We start from the raw sequence: 26,459 nt of genomic DNA, 5'->3' as shown, positions 1-26,459 counted from the left end.
GGCCGGAAGACTTGTCTTCAGGGACCTGACCAGCCCCAAAATAAAGCATAAGTCAAGTCACCCTGTGGAGAACCTCACAGAGAAAGTTTCCATGGCATTCCATGGCATCCCACTCTCTTTTTTTTTTTTTGAGAGGAGAGAGAGACAGAGACAGAGACAGAGAGCACCAACAGAGGAAGGGCAGAGAGAGAGAGAGAGAGAGAGAGAGAGAGAATCCCAAACAGACCCCACGCCCCGTGCAGAGCCTGACACGGGGCTCAATCTCGTGACTTGAGATCATGACCTGAGCCAAAACCAAGAGTCAGATGTTTAACCAACTGAGCCACCCAGGCGCCCCCATAGCAGCAGTATTTTTAACAGCCCAAAAGTAGAAACAACCCAAGTGTCTATCAACTAATGAATGCACAAAGGAAATACGGTACATTCACGCAATGGAATATTATTTGACACTAAAAAGGAATGGAGTCCTAACATATACTACAATGTAAATGAACCTTGAAAACATTATGCTAAGTAAAAGAAAGCCATCACAGATGACCCTGTATGGTTCCATTTCTATGAAATGTGCAGAATAGGCAAATGCATAAAGATAGAAAGTGGATTTGTGCTTGTCAGGGGGAATCAGGAACAAGAAATGACTGCCAGTGGGTACGGGGTACAAGGTTTCTTTTTGAGGTGACAAAAATGTTTTGAAATTAGATGCTGGTGATGGTTGCATAGCTCTGTGAATACACTAAAATACACTGAATTACACATTTTTTAAAGATGAATTGTATGGCACGTAGATCATATCTCAATAATGCTGTTATTAAGGAAAAAGAGGCTCTTCCTCTCTCTCCCCCCAAAGTAATTGGCTCTTGTGTTTGACACTAATAAGGAGAATTAGCTAAACTGCCCACAGGAGAGTGCAGTGGAGGGGAGTTCTTTGTGCGGAAGAGGCAGAAATGGCTCTATCCAGGGACAGAAATGTTAAGTTTCCAGAGACAGAGAGACAGTGGTGGCAGGTGACACCTAGTGGCGGGAACTTATTCCTGCTCATAAAAGCCTCCAGGAGGAGATGGCATCGTGGCCTTAGGAACTTGCAAAGGATCCCTGTGTCGATGACACAGAAATCCTGCCTTTTTGAGAAAGCGCCAGCAGGAGAGGGACAGAGAGAGGGGGACAGAAGATCCGAAGCGTGTTCTGCGCTGACAGCAGTGAGTCCGATGCAGGGCTCGAATTCCGAACCGTGAGATCATGTCCCGAGTCAAAGTGGGACTCTCAACTCACTGAGCCACCCAGGCACCCCCAGAAGTCCTACCTTTCGAGGGACCAAGTGAGCTTGGAGAGGAAGCATCCCGTGTTTTCTAGCTCCAGTGAGCACCCAGGATTCTTGAATATCCCGGGAGTAGGGGCTGCTCTCAGGGTTCAGCTGGCTTCCTGCTGACAGAGCCCCCACTTTGGCTCTTCTTCCAGCTACTAGCTCTTTGAGACTCTCCTGCATCTTCCTCCCAGCCTCTGGTTTTAGTGTGTTTCCCCCTAAGTCTCTGGGGCAGGGTCCCCTCACCTTTTACCACTACAGCAGCCAGTTGGCACCTGCACTTATTTGCAGTCTGTAGCTACTCTTGCAATCCTTCCAAGGTAACATAGGAATGCCTTGAGGGAGCTGAGGGAGTGCACCTCTTCTCCACTTTGGCTCCATGCTGGCTGCCAGAGTGGGTAGAGCTCTGGGCAGAGAGTTTCTGCCAGAGTCCAGCCGTAAGGCCCTTCTGCTTCCAGTCCCCCTTAACCCACCTGACTCATTTGCACCATCTTCCCTGGATAATTCTAGGGGAGCCAGGAAGCTGCCCCTTCTCTGCCCAGGACCAGAGAAGCTCTCTGCCTTTTCCCTGTCCCTGGCAGGAATTTCTCGCAAACCACCCCTCTGTTTTCTCTCATTCAGCACGGGGCCCAGCCCTAAAGGGAGAAAGGCTGCCGAGGACAAACTTGAATAATCAAAAAGAGGAACCGCGTTGGGAAGTATTTCAAAAAATTAATTACCTCACTAACAAATGTAGAATCAAATGGACATCTAAGACTTGGTGTTGACTTTGCGAGGAGCCGAGGAGCCGTTGTGAGCACTTTGCATATGTTAATTTATACAAATCTCACCGTGACCTGTCTGTGAGGTAGATGTTGTCATTACCTTTACAGACCACTGGAGAAACAAGCCACCTAAAGAGGTCACACAGAGGGTACGTGTTGATTCTGGGATTCAGAATTCAGATAGTCTGGCCCCACTATTTGTATTGTGTTTTTTTAACCAGGAAGCTAAATTGTCTCTCCATGCCAGACAAGTTAAATCAGAATATTTGGGTCTGGGGCCTAGACATCAATATTTTTTAAAAGCTCTTCAAAAAAAAAAAAAAAAAAGAGGTTAGAGTGGAAGAGAGCCAAAGCATAAGAGACTCTTAAAAACTGAGAACAAACTGAGGGTTGATGGGGGGTGGGAGGGGAGGGTGGGTGATGGGTATTGAGGAGGGCACCTTTTGGGATGAGCACTGGGTGTTGTATGGAAACCAATTTGACAATAAACTTCATATATTGAAAAAAAATAAAAAAATAAAAGCTCTTCAGATTGTTCTAATATGCAGTGGTTCAAATGAGAACCACTGCCCTGGCTGATGTCCATTGTTCATTCATTCAACAAACCTCTATTGAATGACTTCTAGATAAACCCTAGAGAACCAATATATGCAGTCCCAGCCCTGAAGGGGCTAAGCGAGGACCAAATAGAAAGTTGCTGCCTTAGTAGAACAATGCTTTCAGTCAGAGGCTTAGAAAGTAGCTGTGCTCCTTAGAGAAATAGCCGGTTCCAGGTGTGGAGCATGAAAATGGTGAGCTGAGCTTGGGATGTCCTGTTATACCAGAAAGCAGGTGAACTATCAAAGACTTAAGGGAGTCCCATCAAAAGACAGACAAGCCAGTGTAAAAGGGCAGTCCGTGGCCAAATTTGAAATAACTTGAACATCAAAAATCATAATTGACTATAATTGATTGAATGAATAATAAATGTAGAAGGAATGATAGAAGACTACATATAATAATTGGTTCTGGCAAATCATCAGCGGATGCTAAAAGCATTGATTGAAAGGTTATGAAGAACAGGATATGTACATGACACCAAAGTATTAGCCTAATAATATGAATAATATCAATACTAACCACAATTCTAATTAATACTAATTACAATGAGGAAAAATATATACTCTTACAGTGGTGAAATTGGATGGCTACCATTGCAACCAAATAATCATCATTTAAAATGGGATAATTTTATAGTACAGTTGACCCTTAAACAATATGGAGTTAGGGTACCAACCCCCCGTGCAGTCAAAAATCCACATATAACTTCTGACTCTCCAAAAACCTAACTAGTAGCCTACACTCTTGACCGATAACATAAGCAGTCAGTTAACACATATTGTGTATATGTGTTTTATGCTAAAATAATTGTATTAAGATAAGCTACAGAAAATAAAATGTTAAGAAATCATAATAAGGAGAAGATACATTTATAGTACTTGCTATACTTATTGAAACAAGTCTGCATATAAGTAGTCCCATGCAATTCAAACCCAGGTTGTTCAAGAATGAGTGTATTTTCTTTCTGTGTGATACAGTAGGAAGGATTCTTGCCCACCTACCACCACCAAAATGATTAACTCCTGTGTAAGCCTCTAAACTTCCAATCTATAGGGAATACAAGGGAGAAGAACAGGTTAAATGACCCTATGAGAAACAGACAAATTCAGAATGTAGACATTCAACAAGAAAACTGGCCCAGATACTCAAAAAAGTTAATGTCATGGGGAAAAAAAGATGGTTCCATCCTAAGTGAAAAGAGATCAGAGGGACATAAAAACCAAATACAAAATGTGAGCATTTATTGGATTTTGATTGAAAAGAACGACAATGTAGACATTTTGGGGAAATCAGAACACGGACAGAATATTACTTAATGGGATAGAATTAATGTTTTTTCATAGGTATAATGGTATTGTAATTATGTAAAGGAATATCTTTATTCTTAGAAGAAGCGTGAAGGGGTGAAGTGTCATGTCTGCAACTAATTTTTAAGGGTTTCAGAAAAAGAAAGTGCGTGTTCATGTGTACACATGAGGGAGGCAGTAAAAATATGGAAAAAATGTTAGCTACTATTGAATCCGGATGTAAAGTCTGAAGGTATTCATTGTACTCTTCTTTCAACTGTTTCAAATTTCTCAAAATAGAAAGTTGAGAAAAGAACAAACAACTTTGGTCACAACTACAGGATGAAATTCTGTTTTATCCCAGGACTATCGACAGAGAGAGATACACTGTGATTGAATTTGTCTGTTTTACTATTGCTATTTCAGTCCTCCCTGGAAAAGTTGTACTGAACTTGTGATACCCTGAAGGAGAGTTGCTACCTCTGGTTTTTGCTCCACATACACCACATATTTATACTGTATGTGTCATATATGCCATTTGTATTCCAAAAACAATGGAGACAATTTAAAGGATAAGTGTAGGTGCAATGAAACTACAAACATGCTTAGTAATAAGTAGAGGGGGTAATTTTATCAGAAAACCTAAGTTAAGAAAAATTTCCAGAACTTAGTTCAGCTTCTTGGCCACCAAGGCAAAGAAGGAAAAATGATGGTTTCTGAAGCTCCTATTGATAGAGGCATGTAAGTGCCTCCTTCTACTGCTTCTCATCCAAGTCTGCCTGAATCTTTAATCTAATGGGAGTTCTCTGTGCTTCATGGAGTTTAATATCTGTGCCCTTCCCCAGATTAGGAACGTTTTCAGCTATAATTCGGTCACATTAACCTTCTGACCCTTTTTGTCTCTTCATGTTCTGGGACTCCTATGATACAAATGGTATTCCTCTTTAATAAGTTGCTGACTTCTCTAAGTCATGTATCGTGATCCTTTGCCTTTGTTTCCCTCTTTTTTTTTTTCTGCTTCATTATTTTCCATAATTTTATCGTCTGTATCACTGATTCGCTGCTCTGCTTCATCCGTTCTTGCTGTTTCAGCATCCATTCGAGATTGCATCTTGGTTGCAGCATTTTTAATTTTGGCCTGACTAGACTTTAGTTCTTTTATCCCCGCAGAAAGGGATTCTCTGGTGTCTTCTGCGCTTTTTTCAACCTCAGCCACTATTATTACTATTTAAAATCATGGTTTTAAACTCTAGTTCAGACATCTTACGTATATCTGTGCTGATTAAACCCCTGACCGTCATTTCTTCTTGTTCTTTCTTTAGGTGTGAATTCCTCTGTCTTGTCATTTTGGAGGAAGAAAAAAATTAGTAACATAAACATTTTTTAATTTAAAACAAAACAAAACAAAAGTCAAATAAAGGAAGCTAGATCCTAGGTGTATTTCAGTTTGCTTGTTGAGGGAAGTGTGCCATGACTGACGGAGTCCTTTGTCTCTGACTACAGTTTCATGTCCTCTGCCAGAATCCTTTGTCTCCTCCCAGAGTGACAAGATAATAAACTGCCTGCCTGATGAAGTGAAGCCAGGTTAATGATTCAGGCTCTGTCCTGACTTATTTTCTTTCTCTTCCACTTGTGCCCTTCCCAGAGACCTTCCATGATACAGGGCAAGATGGTGCAACAGCCATCAGTTTTACCCTGTTCTGCCTCTCCAGTCATCCAGCACTGTTCTCTAGATGCTAGAGCAATGGAGTGGGCCTCAGTTCATGTTCAGGCCATCAGAAAGGTAATATCCTCCAACTGGTGTGACCTCCTGTCACTAGAGAGTGAGAGGCTAACATGTCATCCTGAAATCCTGGTGTTACACCACATCAGCTCCTGTCCTGACTGCTAAGGGACTAACTCCTTGTTCCACATCAGCTTTTCTTTCCACACCATTTGGCTTAATTTTCCAATTAAGTTTCCAATTAATAAAAATAATCATCTGCCTTAGGTTGAGCTCCTCCAAAATATATGCTGAGACAGGATTTGAGTTTACATAGTTCTGGGAAGCATTAAGAGAGGAAAAAGATGGGAAAGTAGGGGGCCACAAGGGAAAATTAACTGACAGGTTACCGCCTTGGGCCACTGGCATTCAATCACATTCGAAAACTTGGAGACAGTGTGGAACAGCCTCTGGGCTGTTCCTTACCAGAGGGTGCAGAATCTGAGGTATTTATCCTCAGATTGACTTCTTGGCACTCCCAACTTGCCGCACTTGAGTGGAGAGAAAATCCTCAGGCAAAAAGAGTAGCAGGTGGATGTAATCAGCGTGTTCTGGAACAATGATCACAGAGGGGATATATATGGCTGACAGCTGATATGTCAGTGATATTACTGACAGAGTTTTCTACACCAGCCTAACCACCCACCTTTAAACAAAGAGGGTTTATTACTTTTAACTGAAAAGATGCATCTGAGCAGATTCAGCTTCTGGTGATTTTAGCCGACTGTCACTGTTTTCATCTTGCACCAGCTTCTTCTTAGCATGTAATCACTGGGTTCGCATTCTTTTTTCTAGAACACATCCAAGAATAGGAATGCAGCCTCTATGCTCTGTGCTGAGCTGGCATACAGATCTATATATGTTTTATAAGTTTTTGCAAGCTTTAAAGATTGACATTGATTTGTAAGCATGACATAAAATTTTCTCTCCAATCTCAGCAAGCTGGGAAATGCTGGGGAAGACTGCTATCAGCTGGACTGCAGGTAGCAGAAAGGCCTAGGATCAGTTACTGCCATTTGCAACATAGATATCACAACGCCCATGACAGAACAGAATTTGGGAAACTGTTGTTTTTTGTTTTTTGTTTTTCAAATTTTTAGTTAAATTCAAGTTAGTTAACATATAGTGTAATATTGGTTTCAGGAGAAGAATCTAGTGATTCATCACTCACATACAACACCCAGTGTTCATCCCAACAATTGCCCTCTTTAATGCCCATCACCCATTTAGCCCATCCCCCACCCACCTTCCTCCATTAACCCTCAGTTTGTTCTCTACAGTTAAGAGTCTCTTGTGGTTTGCTTCCCTGTCTCTTTTTTTCCCCTTCCCATATGTTCATCTGTTTTGTTTCTTAAATTGCACATATCTGAAAAAGGGTTAGTATGCAAAATCTATAAAGAACTTATTAAACTCAATATCCAAAAAACAAATAATCCAGTTAAGAAATGGGCAGAAGACATGAATAGACATTTTTCCAAAGAAGAGAACTCTGTTCTTTTTAAAACTCACTCGGAGACAACTTCAAACTTACAGAAAAGTTGCAAAAATAAAAATAGCATACTGAGTACGCAGATTCACCTGTCACTAACACATTGTCCCTTTTGCTTTATTTAGCATGTGCTTAGTAATTGAATCCATCTGGCCATAGTTATGTATATATTCATACATGCTGACAGATACATAACTTTCTTCTCATCATATGTGAGTAAGTTGCAAACATCATGCCCTTTAGCCCTAAATACTGGAGTGTGTGGAATACGAAGAATAAAATATTCTCTTACATAACCACAATATAACTAACAATTTTAGGAATTTTAACATTGATTCCATCCTTTTATTTTCTTCCTAGTATTCTAATTTTGTCAATTGACCTAATAACATCCTTCATAGAATTTTTTCCTCTCGACACTATAGGCAGGTATTGCATTTTGTTGATATGTCTCTTCAGTTTCCTTAAATCTGAAATATTTCTACATACATTATTTTGCCTCTTATAACATTGATATTTTAAAGTGATGCAATCTTCCCCCTTTTTAAATAAAACATTCCTCTTCTGAGATCCAGCTGATGTTTCCTTGTGCTCAAACTCAGGTAATGCTTTTCTGGCTAAAATATTACATATCCACTATGTCCTTCTCAGGGCATGACAAAAAGAGGCAAGTCAAGTCCATTACCCCTCACTGGCAGTGAAGTTTTTATTTACCTGCTCAAGATATTGTCTAATTTCTCCAATGTATAATTCCTATTTTTCCCTTGCAACTAATGAGCAATGTGTGAGGAGATGCTTTAAAACCACACATTTAAATTTTTCACTTAACAGTATCTCCCAGAAATCACTCCATAGCAGGTAATAGAGATCATCCTTGCTCATTTTTACTAGCTAGTGTTCCATTGTGTTTATGTATCATAGGAACTCTGTTCTTTATTCTTTGCTAAGGCAACTCCCCAACATCTCTTTGGACCAAAACCTAGGGCCATCTGCCTGATTTTAACAACAGATTGTAAACTGGGTTCCAGTCAAGATCAAGTAAGTGCCTTTCACCCTGTCTCTCCCACTGAATGCAAGCAATATCCCTGGGTAGAATGCATGGAGCAGCTACCTGAGAACTCTTGAAACTAAATGGTCATGAGCAAATTGGGGAAGAGAACCAGAACTTGCAATACTACCAAATCAGTAAGTTCCTCATTTGTTTCCCTTGTTACCCACTGGCCAAGACTCAAAAGCAATCTGAAACCTGGAACCTTGCACCAAGTGTGGAGAGAAAGAGCTCTAAGAGAAGCCCTTTATTTCTGTTTCAAGGAACAAGAAAGAGGACCCCATGGGTTAGAGGAAGTGGGGGATTTTTTCTGCTTCATTTTCCCTTCTCTCCCACCCCAGCCTTCAGGCAATGCCTGGTGGTGCCTGGCAGCTGCAGGGTCTGGGCTGGCATCCTTCTCTCCTGACCAGGGAACTTTGGTCCCAAGTATGTGAGGAAAGACCCCAATGCTTTTCTCTCTCAATCTACCGGTCACTTAGACCTGGAGGCAAACACATTCGAGGAATGTGTGCTGCAGAGCCAGGAATCTAAAGCCCCAGCTTTATAGCCAGAAGGCCAGAAAGGAGAACAAGGGAATCCCTAGGGGCAGACAAGTGTCAGGAAGATTGCAGATAGGAGTGAGCTCAAGAAAACGATCCCATAGCTTTGGGCTTTTGGCTCAGAGGAAGGGAAGGTGCAATTATGTTTCATCAACCCAAATCTGGGTTCATCTGATACCAGCCACCTCTACCACACCACCTAAGTTCAACACCAACAAGATCAAAGTCATATACCTGAGGTGCATGTGTGGGGCAGTCAGTGCCACATCTTCCCTGCCCCAGAAGATCAACCCACTGCATCTGTCTCCATAAAAGTTTGGTGATGACATTGCCAAGGCAACCAGTGGTTGAAAGGGTCTGAGGATCACAGTGAAACTGACAGGCCCAGATTGAAGTGGGAACTTCCACGTCTGCCCCAATTACCAAAGCCCTCAAGGAACCAGCAAGAGACAGAAAGAAGCAGAAAAACATTAAGCACAATGGAAATATCACTTTTGATGAGATTGTCAACATTTCTCAACAGATACAGCACCAAGCTTTAGCCAGAGAACTCTCTGGAACCATTAAAGATATCCTGGGGACTGCCCAGTGTGTGGGCTACAGTGTTGATGTCATCAATAGTGGTGCGGTGGAATGCCCAGCTAGTTAAGAAAAAAAAAAAGGTCCCGTGAAGTTGGTTATGAACTCCTGAGCTCATGCCCAAGGTGCACATGGATGATTTAGCCATATATTTTGGTATACCAAAGTCTTTGAAAACTGATCTGAATAGTAAACCACTGCTCAGTCACTGCACAGCCACTGCATGGGCACACAGATGGAGAGAGCCCAGCAACATTGCAAGGGCTTTGAAAACTGAGCTGACACCAGGAGCATAGCCTGCAAAAGATAGATGGGAACATACCTCACTGGGTTAGTTTTCTGCTTAAAAAAAAAAAATCAATATTTTTCCACAGGATTTAAACAACACCCAGAATCATACAATATTCACAATGCCTACATGTAATTCAAAATTACTTGACATACCAAAAACCAAGAAAATATCAATGTCTCACAAGGGAGAAGACAAGAGAAGATACCAACTCTGAGATGGCACGGATTTTGTCTTTTGGAGTTTTTTTGAAATACTTTTTTAAGTTTATTTATTTATTTATTGAGAGAGAGAAAGAGTGAGCAAGCCAGCGAGGGGCAGAGAAAGAGGGAGAGAGAGAATCCCAAGCAGACTCCATGCTGTCAGCACAGAGCCCAATGTGGGGTTTGATCCCACAAACCGTGAGATGATGACCTGAGCCAAATCCAAGGTCATACACTTAACCAACTGAGCCACCCAGGCACCCCAAGATTTTGAAATAACTAGACAGATGCTTTAAAGCAATTATAATAATGGGGCTCCAAGAAGGAAGAGTGACTACTTTTGAAAGGTATGTAAAGATAGGAAGTCTCAGTAGAGAAGTAGAAGTTATTTTTTTTAAAAGAACCAAATGGAAATTTTGGAACTGGAAAATGAAATAGCAAATAGATTACTCAATGGTGTTAATATCACAGTGGAAATGACAGGAAAAAATGAGAAGTGAGTACATTTGAAGGTAATAAATAAAACTTACCCAATCGGAGTAACAAAGAGAAAAAATTGAAAAAGAAAAGTGAACAGAGCCCTGGGGACCTATGAGACAATATTAAAAGATCTAATACTCATGTCATGATCCCAGAAAGAAAGGAGAAAAATATGGGTGAAGAAAAAATATTTAAAAGAATAATGGCTGAAAACTTGCCAAAATTGGCCAACTAAACACACTTACAGATTCAAGAAACTCAGCAAACTAAAAACAAGATAAACACAAGAAAACTCACACCCAGACACATCATAACCAAACTTCCAAAACCTAAAGATAGAGGAAAAGATCTTGAAGAAGCCAGAGAAGAACAAAAGATAACATATGAGAGGAAAGTATTAGAATGGGTGTGAATTTCTCAAACCAGGCCAGAAGAAAGCAGAACAAAAACTTTAAGCTCTGAAAAAAAAAAAAAGGAATCACCTGGAATTGTACATTCAGTAAAAATATCCTTCAGGAATGAGGGCAAAATTAAGGTAAGACATTCTCTGATGGAGAGGAACTAAGAGTTTCTTGCCAACAGACCTCTAAAAAAGAAAGTTGAAGCAAATTCCTCAGATTGAAGGCAAATGATGTAGAGAAAGTTGGAACCTCAGGAATCAAGGAAGAGCAACAGAAATGGTAAATACGTGGATATTCGTATAATCGACTGCTTTTCTCCTCTTCAGTTCTTTAGAATATGTTTGACAGTTGGCAGAAAAAATTTTTACATTGTCTGACAGCGTTTTCTTTTTTTTTAAGTTTTTATTTCAATTCCAGTTAGTTAACATAGTGTTATATTACTTTCAGGTGTACAACACAGTGATTCAACAATTCTGTACATCACTCGGTGCTCATCACAAGTGCACTTCTGAATCCCTGTCACCCATTTAACCCATCCCCCCACCCACCTCCCCTCTAGTACCCATCAGTTTGTTCTCTCTATATATAGACATATAGGAACAAAACAAATGAGCAAAGGGGAAATACATGTTATATTATATATATATAAATTCTTAAATATATATTTAAATATATATATTTATATATAAATTTTAAATTTATATATTAAATACAGAGAGAGATTTCTTAAATTCCACATATGAATGAAATTATATGGTATTTGTCTTTCTCTGATTGACTTATTTCGCTTAGCATAGTACACTCTAGCTTCATCCATGTCATTGCAAATGGCAAGATTTCATTGTTTTTTATGGATGAATAATATTTCAGGTGTACATTCATATATACATGTGAAGTACATTTGAAGGTAATAAATATATAATATATATAATATCCATTCATCAATTAATGGACATTTGGGCTGCTTCCATGTCTTGGCTATTGTAAATAGTGCTACTATAAACATAAGGGTGCATGTTTCCCTTTGAATTAATGTTCTTGTATTTTGGGGGTAAATACCCAGTAGTGTGGGTGCTGGGTGATAAGGCAGTTCTATTTTTTATTTATTGTTTTAATATTTATTTATTTTTGAGACAGATACAGAGACAGAGAAAGAGCACAAGTAGGGGAGGGGTAGAGAGAGGGAGACAAAGAATCCGAAGCAGGCTCCAGGCTCTGAGCTGTCAGCACAGAGCCTGATGTGGGGCTTGAACTCACAAACCACAAGATCATGACCTGAGCTGAAGTTGGACACCCAACCAACTGAGCCACCCAGGCGCCCCCAAGATAGTTCAATTTTTGACGTTTTGAGGAACCACCATACTGTTTTCCACAGCAGCTGCACCACTCTGCATTCCCACTAGCAATGCATGAGTGTTCCTTTTTCTCCACATCTTGCCAATACCTATTGGTTCTTGGGTTTTTGATTTTAGCCATTCTGACAGGTGTGAGGTAATAGATATCTCATTGTAGTTTTGAGTTGCATTCACTGATAAGCGATGATGAGCATTTTCCCATGCACCTGTTGGCTATCTAGGTATCTTCTTTGGAGAAATGTCTGTCCATGTCTTCTGCCCGTTTTTCAGTTGGATTATTTGGTTTTTGGGTGTTGAGTTTTATAAGTTCTTTATATATTTTGGATACTAACCCTTTATTGGATATGCCATTTGCAAGTATCTTCTCCCATTCCAAGGGTTGCCTTTTAGTTTTGTTGATTGTTTCCTTCACTGTACAGAAGCTTTTTATTTTGATGTAGTCCTAATAGTTTATTTTTGCTTTTGTTTCTCTTGCCTCTGGAGACTTCTTTCTTCTAGAAAGAAGTTGCTACAACCAATGGTCTGATAGTGTTTTCAGTGTATGTTAATGTTATACAGAGAGGACCATCTCCCCAAGGGTAGGGAGAGGAACTACGTGGTTCCTATGTTCCACTTGAAATGATAATATACTAATCTGTTAAAAGTTAAGTATATGTATTGTAATCCTTAGAACAACTGTTCAAAAAACTATTTTAAAAAGGTGTGTAAAAACTCAAGATAAATTAAAATGGATATTAAAAATGTTCAGAGAATACAAAAAGAAGGAAAGAGAAAATCAAGGTACAAAAATAAAAGGAATCATAAAATAGTGACCTAAATCTAAACATATCAATACTTACATTAAATATAATGGTCTTTATCAGGTAATTTCATCTCATAGACCTTCCACCTCTGCTTAAAGAAAGTGTAATCTCATTTAAAAAAATAAAAAAGATGTCTTCCTCTTGGGAAAATGAAACTCAAAATATTTTCTTGAAAGAATCATTTCCTATTTTAACTCCTCCATGTAACTTTAAGCATAAAATGAATTCTATATTTCTTATACATAAACCCAGAATACTTAGTAGGAGTTCATTTACAAACCATTACATAGAATGTCAATTATCACTTGATCAAAAGGGGTTTTACATATCCATTTCTACAGCTTGGTGGAAAATATAAAATCTTTGATTAACTAATTGAATTTATAGACAGAGAAAGAACGTGACCATGCAACATGATTTTATAATTACACTGCTATCTCTAGAGGGCTATAGAGAACCACTGCTTCCCCGTCCACCTCCTTTGCAGACAGACAACTACGTATACTCAGCCATTCATTTGGGGTTTTTTTCCCCCATTTGAATGGACTCTTGGCTTCTTCCACTAGCTGAAGCCATCAGCCGCTGGTTATGCCTATTTGTGACATTTATGACCCTCCTCTTCCTGATTGAGTCAGGGGCAGTTAAGTGGCTCCTTCCACTGATATGTGGCCCCTTCACCACTAGGGTCCCCTCAGCGGAGGACAAACCAATTTAGCCTGGGGTCCATTACTCATTTTGTGATTTATTATTTATTCACATACCCCTTCATTCAAAATGAAATAGAATTTGAGATGGCTTATAGAGATGCATACAACGCAAGAAGATAGGAATTAAAGTAAATCAGGTAATTGAATGAAAGGAAAATGAAAATAGAAAAAGAAAATCAAGGAAGATGAGGTGATGTCAGTACATAAAGGTGCCCGAAGTTCTTTTGCCCTGGCTATGTCTGGACTGCCAATTTATCTCTGATCTCACTAGAGGCCAGAGCAGAAAGGAAAGCACTCCCTGTCAGAGATGTGCAGTACCCTCAAGGGAAGAACAAGCCACTGCTTAGAACGTACACATCTTTTAAACATGGGAGAAACTTCTCCCCATAGCCTCATATAGAGTAGTGGGAAATGCCCCCAGCAATGCTCCCATAATGAATAAAATGGCAAGTTAGCATCTCATGGAAGAGTAAGTCAAAAGAAAACAACTCTACAAAGGTCTAAAATATTCTAAGTTTTTGGCTTTCTGGTAGTCTGATTGAATTCAAGGATGAAATTTAAAATTTTTTTTAATGTTTATTTTTGAGACAGAGAGAGAGCATGAATGGGGGAGGGTCAGAGAGAGAGGGAGACACAGAATCTGAAGCAGGCTCCAGGCTCTGAGCTGTCAGCACAGAGTCCAACGCGGGGCTCGAACTCACGGACCATGAGATCATGACCTGAGCTGAAGTCAGACGCTTAACCGACTGAGCCACCCAGGTGACCCTCAAGGATGAAATTTAGACTGAAGTGTGCTTCTCAAATTTTTCCACTGAGGTACCACCAACGACAGACAGCACCCCCCTAAAATACATAGGGGTGCAATCCAAGGCAGTCTACCACATAGATGGAATTTCTTTGACAGCTCATTATTTATCTCAAAACTTCTATTTACTTCATGTAAAATAATGTTTCAGACCACTTACTCTTGGAAGTGTCAGGATGCAGGGAGAGTTTCTTGACTCCTTTAATAATTAAGTGTGTTTATTTTTGGAATATTAGCTGAATTGAAAAAAGCTGACATTGAGTTCAACCTCCAGTTTCTTTATCCTTGTTAGTGTGATAATGTTTCCAGAACCCAAACTCTCATAAATAGATAAGTACAAATGCCAACCCCTGATTCCTTGCTTTATGAGCTCTGTTAGCAGAAATTTAGGACAGCATCCAGGATGGCCCCACCAGAACGTGTGGCCCTGCCCAGGTGATTCTGGGGTGGGGGAGGGGAGGGGCAGCGTGGCAGGGGTCTGTGCTCTTCCTGAGAGTTCAAGCCCCCCACAAGCATGCCTGTTTTCTAGAACACTAGTTCAGAGCTTTCATACTCAAGAGAGCTTACTAGCTGTCTTCTTCACTTCCTTGCCACTGATGCAGTAATTTTCATTCCATATAAATAAAGTAAGAGATTTCTAGAAAAGCTGGTAATAGGCATACATGGTTTTTTTAAAAATGTCTCCCCAATAAACACTGCAATGAACAGAAGGAAGCAAAATTAGTGAAGAAAACTGTCTACTTGGAAATTGTAAAAGGCCCCAGCCTGCATTAAGTTGCAGAAGGACACCAGAAGCCTTCACCCAGCTGAAACAAAGCAAAAACAAAAAAACAAAAAAAAAACCAGTAAGCCAGATGTGGCAATGGTAAAAGACACATTCCAAGACAATGGTAGTAAGATGGAGAAGGCCGTTTCATCTCAATAGGAGTAACAAGCAAGAAGATGGAACATTGTACTGGACACCTGTCATGTTTTAGGGGCTGACGGCATTTCCAGCAGCAGTGCCCACAGCCACAGCAGCCAGCCGTGTGAAGGAGCAGTGGTAGTGCTCTCCCCTGACAGGGCCTCCCACCAAGCCTCCAGCTCTCCTCAATCTGTTGACCTACCTTCCTTGCAATAAATCCCCATTTTTGGAAAGCCAGCCCAATTTGGTTTCTGCTGTGGCTACCAAGAACCTGAACTGACACAAAGGGCATGACCCTTTTGTGTTTAACAACTTTGAAATATACATACCAGAAATGTATACAAATCATAAGATAAATGGATAAATCCACAAAATCTGCATGGACTTTAAGATACCTTTCTCATAAATGGACAGATCAAATAGGTATTGAAAAAAAGAAATCAAGGCAAAAAGAGATTTAGAGCTTTGTGTTAATTTAAGCTAAGTACAATTAAATAAGAATTCAAAATCAGTTCCTCAGTCCCACTAGCAATATTTCAAATTATTCAATACCACATGTGTCTAAAGGTTGCTGTGTTGGACAGCATGGATTATAAAACATTTCCTTCATCACAGTAAGTTCTACTGGACAGAATTAGTATAAAGAAAATGTGATACACACACACACACACACACACACACAGGAATATTATTCGACCATGAAAAAGAAGGAAATCCTGCCATTTGCCACAACAAGGATGAACTGGGAAGACAACGTGCTAAATGGAATAATCTGGACACACACAAAAAACCAAATACTATACCATCTCACTTATATGTGGAATCTAAAATAGTGATGTTCACAGATGTGGAGTGTGGAATGGTGGTTGCCAGGGACTTGGGGTGGGGAGACTGATGATGTTGGTCAAAGGCTTTCAGTTATAAGATGAGTAAGTTCTGAGAATCTAATGTACAGCATGGTGACTACAATTAGCAATACTGTACTGTATACTTGAAATGTGCTTTAGTGTTCTCACTACACACATGCACACACACACAAAGGTAACTGTGTGGTGACGGATGTGTTAATTCACTTGATTGTGGTATTCATCTCACAATCTATACCTTAAACATATATAATTTTTGTCAATTAGCCTCAGTAAAGCTGGAAAAAAATCTTCACCTTTATACCTAATTTTGTATTTGTAATTTTGTGATATTTTCCTTAAAGAGGACCACCAAATTTATATAAGCTTTAGGTCCCACTCATTGTCCTCATCAATATACTGTGGAAAATACAGTGATACCACGATGTCCCCCTTCATTCAATAGAGCTTAGTAGTTACGAGCACAGGTTTTGAGAACTGCGTATCTGGGTGCATATTCCGGGTCTGCCACTTCTAACTATATGCCTGTAGCCACAGCATTTAATTGCTGTAAGTTTTTCCAAATCTGTAAAACTGGAATAACAAGAGTACTGGCTCACAGGCTTATTATGAGGATGATATAACACAGTGTCTCAAATGCAGCCAGCACATAGTGAGCACAGTAGACAGTACACATACAATAAATACCAGTTTTTACTATTTTCTGGTGTTTGGGGAGTGAAGAGTCTTTCAGGAAATGCAGGTGAAAAAAAGACATTTTCAGGGAAATGAAAGCTGAAGGGTTTGCAGTAGACCTCCTCTAAAGTATATACTTTATCACAGTATATACTTTATCATACATTATCATAGATGAAGTCTAAGATGCAAAAAATAATGAAGAGCAATGAAAGTGTAAATATGTGGGTTAATTCTAAATGAGCATTTACTGTATAAAACAATAATGATAATGTCTTGCACAGTTAAAAGATAGGTAGAATTTAAATGCACATCAACAGTTGCTAATAAATTGGGAGGGCAGTAAATATAATTATTCTTTTTTTTTTTTAATTTTTTTTTCAACGTTTTTTATTTATTTTTGGGACAGAGAGAGACAGAGCATGAACGGGGGAGGGGCAGAGAGAGAGGGAGACACAGAATCGGAGACAGGCTCCAGGCTCCGAGCCATCAGCCCAGAGCCTGACACGGGGCTCGAACTCACGGACCGCGAGATCGTGACCTGGCTGAAGTTGGACGCTTAACCGACTTCGCCACCCAGGCGCCCCTAATTAAACTATTCTAAAGCCCTCCAAGAAGACGGTCAAGCATTGATTATCTTTAGGTCTTCATAAGTTGAGTATGCATGTTTCACTTTCTAGGATAAACACCAAAAAAAAAAAAAAGAAAAGAAAAAGAAGAAAGAAAGAAAGAAACAGGGTTTATAACTTCTGAATCAGTAGAGGGAAGGAAATGGAATAATAGAAAATACTCAGCCAATCTAAAAGATGGCATTAAAAGAGAAAAGAAAGAATAAGTGAGACAAGGACAATCCACAAATGAGGTGGTAGATTTAAACCAAAATAGATCAGTAATTACATTAAATATAAATGAATTAAATGCTCCAGTTAAAAGACAAAGATCATTAGAATGGTTCTCGAAATCTCACTTTTTAGTATTTATCATATCAGTCAAAAGACTGCTGATGGAACTTATTCTAGAGTAAGAAGATCACTCATAACAATAAATTTATAAATGGTAAAATTTATATGTACTTAATAACAGACTCAAAATGTGTATGCTAAAAATTGACAGAACTAAAAGGAGAAACAGACAAATCCATAATCTTAGCGGAATATTTTAACAAAACTCTCTCAGTACCTGGAAGAACAAGCCCACAAAAACCAGTAAATACATGGAAGTGTTAGCTAACATGACCCAATGAGTGTATATGGGACATTGCACCAACAACTACAAAATACACATCCTTTACAGGCACATATGGACCATTTTCAAAAATTGATAATATGCCAGGATTGGGCACTTTTGTATATATTATCTCCTCTGATCATCATAAAATTATGAAATAGTCATCCAGACCAGGAATCTTCCATCTGCCCCTCCAGACTCACCCTGCCCCATTCTCTGTCATGCTCTATGTCCTGTGAAGCCGACGTATACTGGGTGCATTCACAGACACCTTTCTCCTCTGGCTTCTGGTTGAGTTCAGCCAATGGGAGGCAAGAGCAGAGATTGTTGGGTGAAAGGAGGGTACAGTCAGGGCATTTCCTGTCCCTGCCTCCTCCCTGTGGGGTTGCTGAGGATGACTGCTCCATCTTCCCCACCTATGTCTGCTGCAACCAGGCTGCACTCTCCAGACAGCTGCCCTCCCCAAGGCCAGTCCCTATTTCTCCCCTTGCTGCCTCTCAGGTCTAGGGGTGGTAATAGCCCTTGATGTTCTTAGCCCTGGAGGATTGTACCATCCCTTGTGGGTCTTCTTGAACCCTGCCCACACCTTTCCAACAGTCCCTTCACTAAATTCTCTTCAAATCATCCAGATAGGGTGAGCCATCTGTTTCCTGCAAAGACCCTGGCTTAGTATTAGCATCCCTGTATGCCTTTGTGGAAACATAAACTCAGGGAGGTCAGCAAGTCATACAAGGTCACAAGCTGTATCTCCCCTACAGGTGTAGAAATAGGACAATTTCATCTGTAGCTCCCAACATTAATAAATTAGCAAATGTAGACAGTAGTATACCCTGTTAGTATGTCAAATAATTTCTGAATGTGAGTTGTAACATGGCCTTTGTTAGTTTCTTATATGTCAGGGGCATTGTGCCTTCATTTAAAGTATGCTTATTCAGTTGTTTTTTCATTTTGGTACTTGATGCCTTTTAGAGGAAGTTGTTAAATAGAGTGAAATTGGCCTCTGAATTTAATACCCCCATGATATTTTTGTCTTCCTACCTTGCTATTTTTCAGATCGACATGAAGTTATCTCCAAAGAAATACTGGAGCTAGACCCATGGGAAAACCAGTGGAATGTTGTAGCCATTGATGTCCTCATGCATGACAGTTACGATGTCTGCCTGGTGGCCAGGATGAACCCCCGAGACCTCATCCCCCCACCTTCAGATTTGGTGGAAGAAGGCAATGAGCACTGAAGTCAGTGTTTGCTGTAGGACCTCCTGCTACGTCTGCACAGGAGGCATTAGGAATGGAGAGAGCCACAGGCCCCAGCCAGTCACCCTGGACATGTGTGTTGCAGGCATAGCGGTCCATGTGCATAGCAGCGTGTGCTTGGTGCTGTGATAGGGAGTGAGCAGAGTCTGTGCTCAGGGACCTCCAGTCGGCTAGGATGGACAAGACATTACAAGGCCAAGTGTGGCGACAGCACAGGAAGAACACAGGGTGAGTGCCATAGGAATCGGGTGATGGAGGGACCTCATGCTGCTGGGACTCAAGGACTGCACTGTCAAGGAGCAGGCCTTTCACCAGGGCCTTGGAGGATGAGGAAGAAGCAGTCCCATGGGTGCAGCTGATGGGGACATCACAGAAACAGCTGAGCAAAGGCCCAGAGCTGGGTCAGGTTGCCGGGGCCATAGGCTCTGCTACTAAGGTTGGAAAAGAAGGCTGCAGATAAGTGACCAACACCTGGAAAAGCAAGGACTGTGGACCTGGTCTCTGAGCAGGGGAATTATCTCAACATCCTGTGATGTTAAAGGAAGACTTCTCTCTTTGCTCTGTTCTGGTTTCAGTCTTACAAAGGCTTTCTATTCTCGTGTATGATACTCTTCTACTGCAACAACATTGCCCAAAATGGGGCTAGCGGTGGACCACAAGTTGCCAACAGCTCAGGCACTCAAGCCCAACCACAGTGAGCAGAGAGGAACTCCCCCCTGGGCCAGGGCAGTGCCAGGGACAGAGATTGGGAGCCCTGCTACCCTGGCCCACTCAGGTTGGCACACAGTGCCCTGGACGAGACTTATCCAAGCTGCCCTTGGCCGGCTCTCAAGCGCATATGACCTTCTGGACACTGGCCCTGGCTGCATGCAACTGGCCTAGGCCACCCATAGTCCAGGCCCTGGAGTGAAGGAGAGAGGAAGCATATCCTTTTGGCTACCTGCCGCCTGCCCTCTTACCCAGCCTTTGCAATATCTTCCCCAAGACTGGAAGGTAGGGATGGAGCTGCCTGCTTCAGCCCCCGGTTGAGCATCATCAGAAAACAGGCACTCCCAAAATATGCTTTAGGGCTGACATGTAAATGACACGTGGGAAATCCATCTATTTTCCTGGCCATCCAAACTCTTAGAAGCACAATGGATTCAAAGAATGCATTTTGGTAGCTTCTCCAGAGTTTCCCAGTGCACGGCACTCTTGCTTACACAGGAGTGGTCAGCAAATTCCCTAGAATTTTCCCAGAAGGAGACAATGCTAGATCGAGATGGCTCTTCTCTGGTGCAGAGCTATGCGGCCGTGATGCCTATCAGCCCATGTCGCCAGATTCCAGCAAGAGGCTATACCAGGCAGAAGAGCCAGGTCCATGGAAACTGGAGCCAGTTGGAAACCTGCTTCTGCCACCACCCAGGGGGTCCACTTAGACCAGCGCAGGTTGTCCCCAAGTAGGCCAGGCTCTAGGAGGGCAGGGGCCGTGTCTGTCACTTTGCACTTTGCAACTGTGCTACTCGAAGCCCGCGGTGAGCAAAGTGTGCTTGTAGGCAGTGAGGCGCAAACACATTCTCTGTGTTTATACAGAGGGTTCTAAGAACACTACTCGCGTGAGTTCAAATGAGCTGATCCTTCTCCACAATCTGTGGATTATTTTTCTTGCTGCAAAGGCAGAGCAGTTCTGGGAGTGGGCTGTGCTGGCCATGGAAGCCATGGTTGCAGAGAGCCTGTTTCCCCAACTTCCTCATAGCAGAACCACGGTGCCTGCTGCACACACACACTAGAAGCTGCCACATTTCCGTGTGTCAAGGAGGCCTGGTCGGCACGTCGTAATCCATCTTCTAGAGGCACTGGGTTCAAGATCTCGGCCCTGGTGCCAGCGTTGCTACTTAGCCAGCCGTGTGATCATGGCCAAAAACAACCTTTTCTAAAGCCTCATTTTCCCCAAATGAAGGATGGGAAGAAAAATCATTTCTAAGGTTGGTGTGAGGACCGAGTGAGAAAGTGCTGAGCACAGTCCCTGTTCGATACTAAGACAATAAACATCCTTCACCTGCCATTATTTCTAGTAGCATCGTCATTGTAGTCTGCATTTCCCAAAGCATGGTGCCCACAACAACCAGTACTTGAGTGGACTCGTGGGATTATAGGGGAGCCGTGCATGTGGTGTGAGGGGGTTCTTAGCTCCCCAGACCCAGCCACTCAGGCCCTCCAGGTGGTGTGCAGGTAAACAAGCAAGCCTTCGCTTTAGTGTCTATTTTAAGCCCGAGGTGCTTTTTGTCTGACTTTCATATTTGTAATTAAAAACAAGATGTCTCTGCCCTCCTGTTGGCAGATATTGTCAGAGATTCGGCTTTGAATTCCTACGGCTCCTTTCCTCATCTCAGCTGACGGCTGTCCCAGTATCTCAGTGGAGGACTCTCAGAAAACATGGACTCTTCGTGAGGCAGGACTTCCGGACACTGAGCAGCACACCATAGTAGGGAAATGATCCGGAGGCTGAGGCTGGCAAGAGATGGCAGCCATCAGCCCAGCCCCGTCTGGTCTGCATCCGCCAAGAAAGCGCCACTGTTCTCACTGATCGACTTTATGATGAGCAAATGCTTTCAGTTTGAACTTACAAAATAAAAATGTACGATAATGAACAATCACTTTTACTGTTTTTCATATTGCAATTCCATGTAGATTTCTCTTGAAGAAGGGACTCCTGTGCCCAGCAAGTACTGAGCATCCCGGGGAGGGCAGGGAGGGATGTCCCGCCAGAAGATCACGGGGAGCAAGCAAGGCCCAGAGGCCAGGACGTGTGAGGTGGGAAGGAGGGCAGGAGGTGACCCTGGTTCCAGGACGGTTGAAACACAGGAGGATGTCAGGAAAAAGAGATGAGGCCAATCACGAAAGGCCTTGAATGCCACACCAAAGAGTCGGTCGCTGCCTTGGCACCTCGGTTTCAGGCAAGGAAGTCCTTCAGGAACAACCCTCCAGGGTGCAGTGTGGATGGGCAGGGTGAGAGCAGACACGGGCAGGAGTCCCTGTCACCGAAGCTGAACTAACCTGGTAACCGCGAGGTTAGGACAGCAAGTCCATTGCACAGAAACAGAGGGTGTGTGTGGTTTGCTAGCAGATTCAGAGAGCAGGGAGATGCTGGGAGCTTTACCACAGGAGAATGGCCAGTCACCCAAAACCAAAACCCAGAAAACGTTTTCAGGGGTCCTGCCCCCTCCACCAGTGACCCTTAAAGACAGCCACCAACCAGATGGCTTCAGCCGTTCACACCGGGCCCAGCCGGGAGTCATCAAGAGAGAAAAGAGGGTTTGGGGTGTAGTTGACTCACCCCACTTCTTTGCCAGCCCTAGCGGCCCCAGCTGGCCCCATCTTTGTTTGCAACAACAAGGAGGCTGTCCCAGCTCATCGGGAAGTCCTGCATGAAGCGGTCACAGAAGCCACTGTAGAATAGTCTCGGTCTACATGGTCTACAGGCCATGTAGAATAGTCTCGGCCAAAGGGATCTAGAGGGACATCTCTGGAGGGACTTTTGGAAGGGTTTTCTCTGCCAAGTCTTTTCAAGTCTGTGTGCCACTGGGGCTGCAGCCACTGCCCTGCAGTGACAAGGAGACAAACAGAGACAGCTGCAGTTGACCCACAGATGGGGACCAGCTGGGGGCATGGAGAGACCCAGGTCCTGGATAACACGCTGAAGCCACGGAATGAACCAGCCATGGGACTTTTTGCCACATGCCACTTGTTTCGATAAATGTTCCCTAAGTTCAGACTTCCCTGAGTTACTTGCAGCCCAAGATTTCCCAACACTCCAACCCTCCCCCACCAAAGCCACTTGCTCTTGGGGTGACATTTGCTAGCCCCACCCAAGGGGAGGACTCAAACAGTCCAGTTGCTGGGATATCTGAGAGTGTCTTCACTCCCTCTGTGAGGGGAGTTCTGCATGCCTGGCCGATGGTTTCCGAGCTATCTCTCCAGTATTTTCCTCTCAAAACTCCAGTGTTTTTGCTTCCTACTAATCCCACCCGCCACCTGTTTTTGTGAATAAAATGTTCTGGGGGCACAGCCACACTCACCATGTACGTTTTGTCGACGGCTTTCCGGCTGCAGCAGCAGACCCAAGGAGCTGCGATGGAGACCTCCGGCCCGTGAAGCCCAGAATATTTACCATCTGGTCCTTCACAGAAAAGGTTTGCCAACTTCCAGTGCCTTCCATCAGATTCCCTTGACGAGAAATACTGAGCTAAGGAAATACATCCATTATAAAGGAAAATAGATGCCTAGTCTTTTGTTTTCACATATATACCATGGTTCTCTTCCATTCTGCTTTTACTCAGCAATATGGCTAAAAGAGAGGGTTTCACTTTCTTTTTTATGGGCCATATCGCACCTTATCACAGGTGTGACCTAATTTCTCTAACAGAGCACCCAGGGATGGGGATTTCACAGTTGTTCCCTCCAGCTGTTACTTGAAGGGGTAGGGATCTGACCTGCTCTATTGCTGTGAGCTGTGGCACCCAATTCCAGACTGGCGGTTGTTTGGAAAGTGGGCTTTGCACGGCACTTAGGTTCTCTGTGGAGGCCGGGAGCCTGGGAGACAGATGCAGGGGGTGCCCGGCTGCGCTGCATGTGGTCTCAAGCCACTCAGTGGCATCTGGGCTTATGGAGAGACATGACAGGTAGCAGCCAAGTTAGGAAGCAGAATGGATTCATGCAAAGGCTGGTCTGAGCCACACTGAAGGGCTCACGAGGAGGGTTCCCAGTCAGCACCGAGAGGGGCACCTGATATGTGAGCGTGGTCGCAGCCCACGTGGGAGGCCAGGCACCTCCCTCAGCATTGAAAGACCCAGCAGTGGGTCATCTCCAAGGGCCAGTGCAGCACAGGAAAAATGAGGTCAGAAAGAGCAACCGAAGCTTCTGGTGCCACACCAAACCTGGGGCTCTTCACCCCCAAGGGCACTTCCTTTGAGTCAGAGGCATGGTCTAAGGCCCAGCAGTGGCAATGATCGCCGGTTTCTCTGCCTTTGCAATGCTGTGGGTCTCCAGAACCATATTCTACGGGGAGCAAGCCGACTCTGTGTCTGTAGCATCTGAGGGGCGGGACCTGAGAGGACGGACGAGGGAGAGGGCAGGATCAGGACATCCCATGGCACAGATCTGACAGCTCCGGCCCAGATGGAGCCACTCTCCCCCTTTCTCCACTTGGCACATTGGAGGGCTCAGCCCTGAGCTAGCGGGAGGCCCCTTGCCACCAAGGAGCTACTCAGAGGGGAGCCGAGCGAGGAGGATCAGAACTCACCCGCAGTGGGGAACCTGGTCTTTCTCACTTTTCTTGAGCCAGGGCTGAGTTGGGCAGAGATCCGTGATGCAGGGCCCTGCCCTCCACAAGTTCACGTTCTAGAGGAGAGACGAATGCATATACAGCAAAGGACATCTTATGAGGGGTTGGAGTCTACACATTTTGCACTCACTCTGCCCAAGTGGTTTCCAATCATTATGTGCACAACTTTCAGCCGGAAAAAAAGTCACTGGCTGGCTCAGTGGGTAGAGCACATGACTCTTGATCTCAGGGTTGTGAGTTCTAGCCCCACATTGGGCATAGAGATTAGTTAAAATACCAGCACACATACTCTCTAATCGCCACCAAGCCCTACCAAAAAAAGTTTTCTGTCTCAAAAGCAGACCCACGCAAGCACCAGCTTGCTGGCCTCTCTCATGGCCCAGAACCCCAGGTGCAGGTAGCTGGGTGCAGAGAAAGCGGGGCCAACCAGTTCGCATCCCAGCCCCCACACCCTGCTGTGTGGCCTTGGGCACCCCTCATCCCCTCTCCTACCTTTCTGGTCCCTACCTAGACAGTGGGACTAATCATTTCTACTCCACTTGCAGGGTGTTGGAGAATCGAATGAAGTGAAGTGCATATCCCCCCTTGGAGGAGAAAATTTCATAACCTGGGGGAGTGACCCTGGGGCCTCTCTCTACCCACAGCTCTCCAGGGCCACATCCCACACCACCCACCTTATGTGACCTGAAACCTCTCTGCCTCAGTTTCTCAGTCTGCAAAAAGAAGGGTGAGAAAGAACAGCATCGGTCTCAGGATAGCTGTGAAGACCAGACGTTTGGACCAGACCGTTGTTCAGAGCTATGAAGAGATTAGAACAGTCTTCTGTTGCTCTGATTTCTCCAGCTCCCCCCACAGCACCAAGAACTCTTCACTCTTGAGACACACTCTCGCTGAGTATCTACCATGGTCCATGCACTGCTCTGGGAACTCCCCTCTTCAGTCTCTCCAGAACATAGAAAGCTAAGCCAAAGGAAAAAAATAAATAAAAATCAGGGCATCATTAACCCCGGAGAGGAAAGCTAGCCACACCTTACCAAGGCTCAGCTATGACTGGTGTTTACATCAGTTTACAAGAACGCAAAGCCTGAGCTGGAATTAATGACTAGGAAGGGAATAGGGGCAGGGACATGGGTGAGGACAGGGACGAAAGATCCTCAACAAGCAGGCACCCTCCACTCCTATGCCGGGTGTTCTCCATTATTGCAGGAAAGGGCCTTCCATGCCCGAGTCACTGAAGAGCCTCGGCAGGGCAGCGCCTGGTTCTCAGGAGCTAATGGACCCACAGTTTGGAGGCCCTTGAACCAGCAAAACTCAGAGCTGGCCTGGGCGCACCACAGGCCCAACCTCTCACCCGCCAGAAGGGGGACCCCAGGCCCAAGCTGGGAAGGACTCTTGCAAGGCCACACCAGGAGCTCGTGGCAGAACCAAACACGACCCACTCAGCTGACCCCGGTCCCCTCCCCACTCACTCTTGTGCATGCACGTGGTGGAGAACGTCACTGCTTAAAGACCACGAAACAGCACCAGGTGTGGCCCTCGGGGCCTCTCTGAGCCTCTGTTGCCCCATCTGTAAAATGGGGGTATAGTAGTATGCAACCCTTAGGGTATGGGGGTTAAAAGCATGCATGTAGATGAAGCGCCTAGGGGAATATTGGCTCACCTAAAAGTTAGGGGTCTGCACGGGGCGCCTGGGTGGCATAGTCGGTTAAGCGTCCGACTTCAGCCAGGTCACAATCTCGCGGTCCGTGAGTTCGAGCCCCGCATCAGGCTCTGGGCTGATGGCTCGGAGCCTGGAGCCTG

The 26,459-nt window shown here is 43.5% G+C and overlaps 1 protein-coding gene and 1 long non-coding RNA gene across 11 annotated transcripts in view; one reads left to right on the top strand and one right to left on the bottom strand.

The window, feature by feature from the left end:
* Positions 1–21,972, top strand: part of KBTBD12 (kelch repeat and BTB domain containing 12) — a 77,128-nt gene extending 55,156 nt beyond the window's left edge. For 6 of the 9 annotated variants that reach the window (XM_011280253.4, XM_045052035.1, XM_045052034.1 and 3 more), the window contains one exon: positions 19,136–21,972. In XM_011280253.4, coding sequence (XP_011278555.3) covers positions 19,136–19,317 — 182 coding nt within the window. In that variant the 3' untranslated portion in view covers positions 19,318–21,972. Of the gene's footprint in view, positions 1–1,921; positions 2,349–19,135 lie in introns of those variants that run through there. The other 3 variants (XR_006594013.1, XR_006594012.1, XM_045052037.1) reach the window with 3 other exon arrangements.
* Positions 17,898–26,458, bottom strand: LOC111559459. Of its 2 annotated transcripts, XR_002740386.2 has the most exons (6): positions 26,320–26,458; positions 26,129–26,226; positions 25,334–25,619; positions 24,618–24,715; positions 23,395–24,422; positions 17,898–22,917 (listed from the first exon to the last, which is right to left on the bottom strand). It is a non-coding gene; the product is annotated as an uncharacterized LOC111559459 (long non-coding RNA). The 2 variants fall into 2 exon arrangements; XR_006594014.1 differs by lacking the exon at positions 26,129–26,226 and having other exon boundaries at positions 26,320–26,454.
* Between the last annotated feature and the right edge of the window lies 1 nt (position 26,459).

The sequence above is a fragment of the Felis catus genome, chromosome A2 (assembly GCF_018350175.1).
Source record: "Felis catus isolate Fca126 chromosome A2, F.catus_Fca126_mat1.0, whole genome shotgun sequence".
Classification (NCBI taxonomy): Eukaryota; Metazoa; Chordata; class Mammalia; order Carnivora; family Felidae; genus Felis; species Felis catus.
Note: the sequence above shows the minus strand (reverse complement) of the source record. Positions and strands in the feature narration are given on the sequence as shown.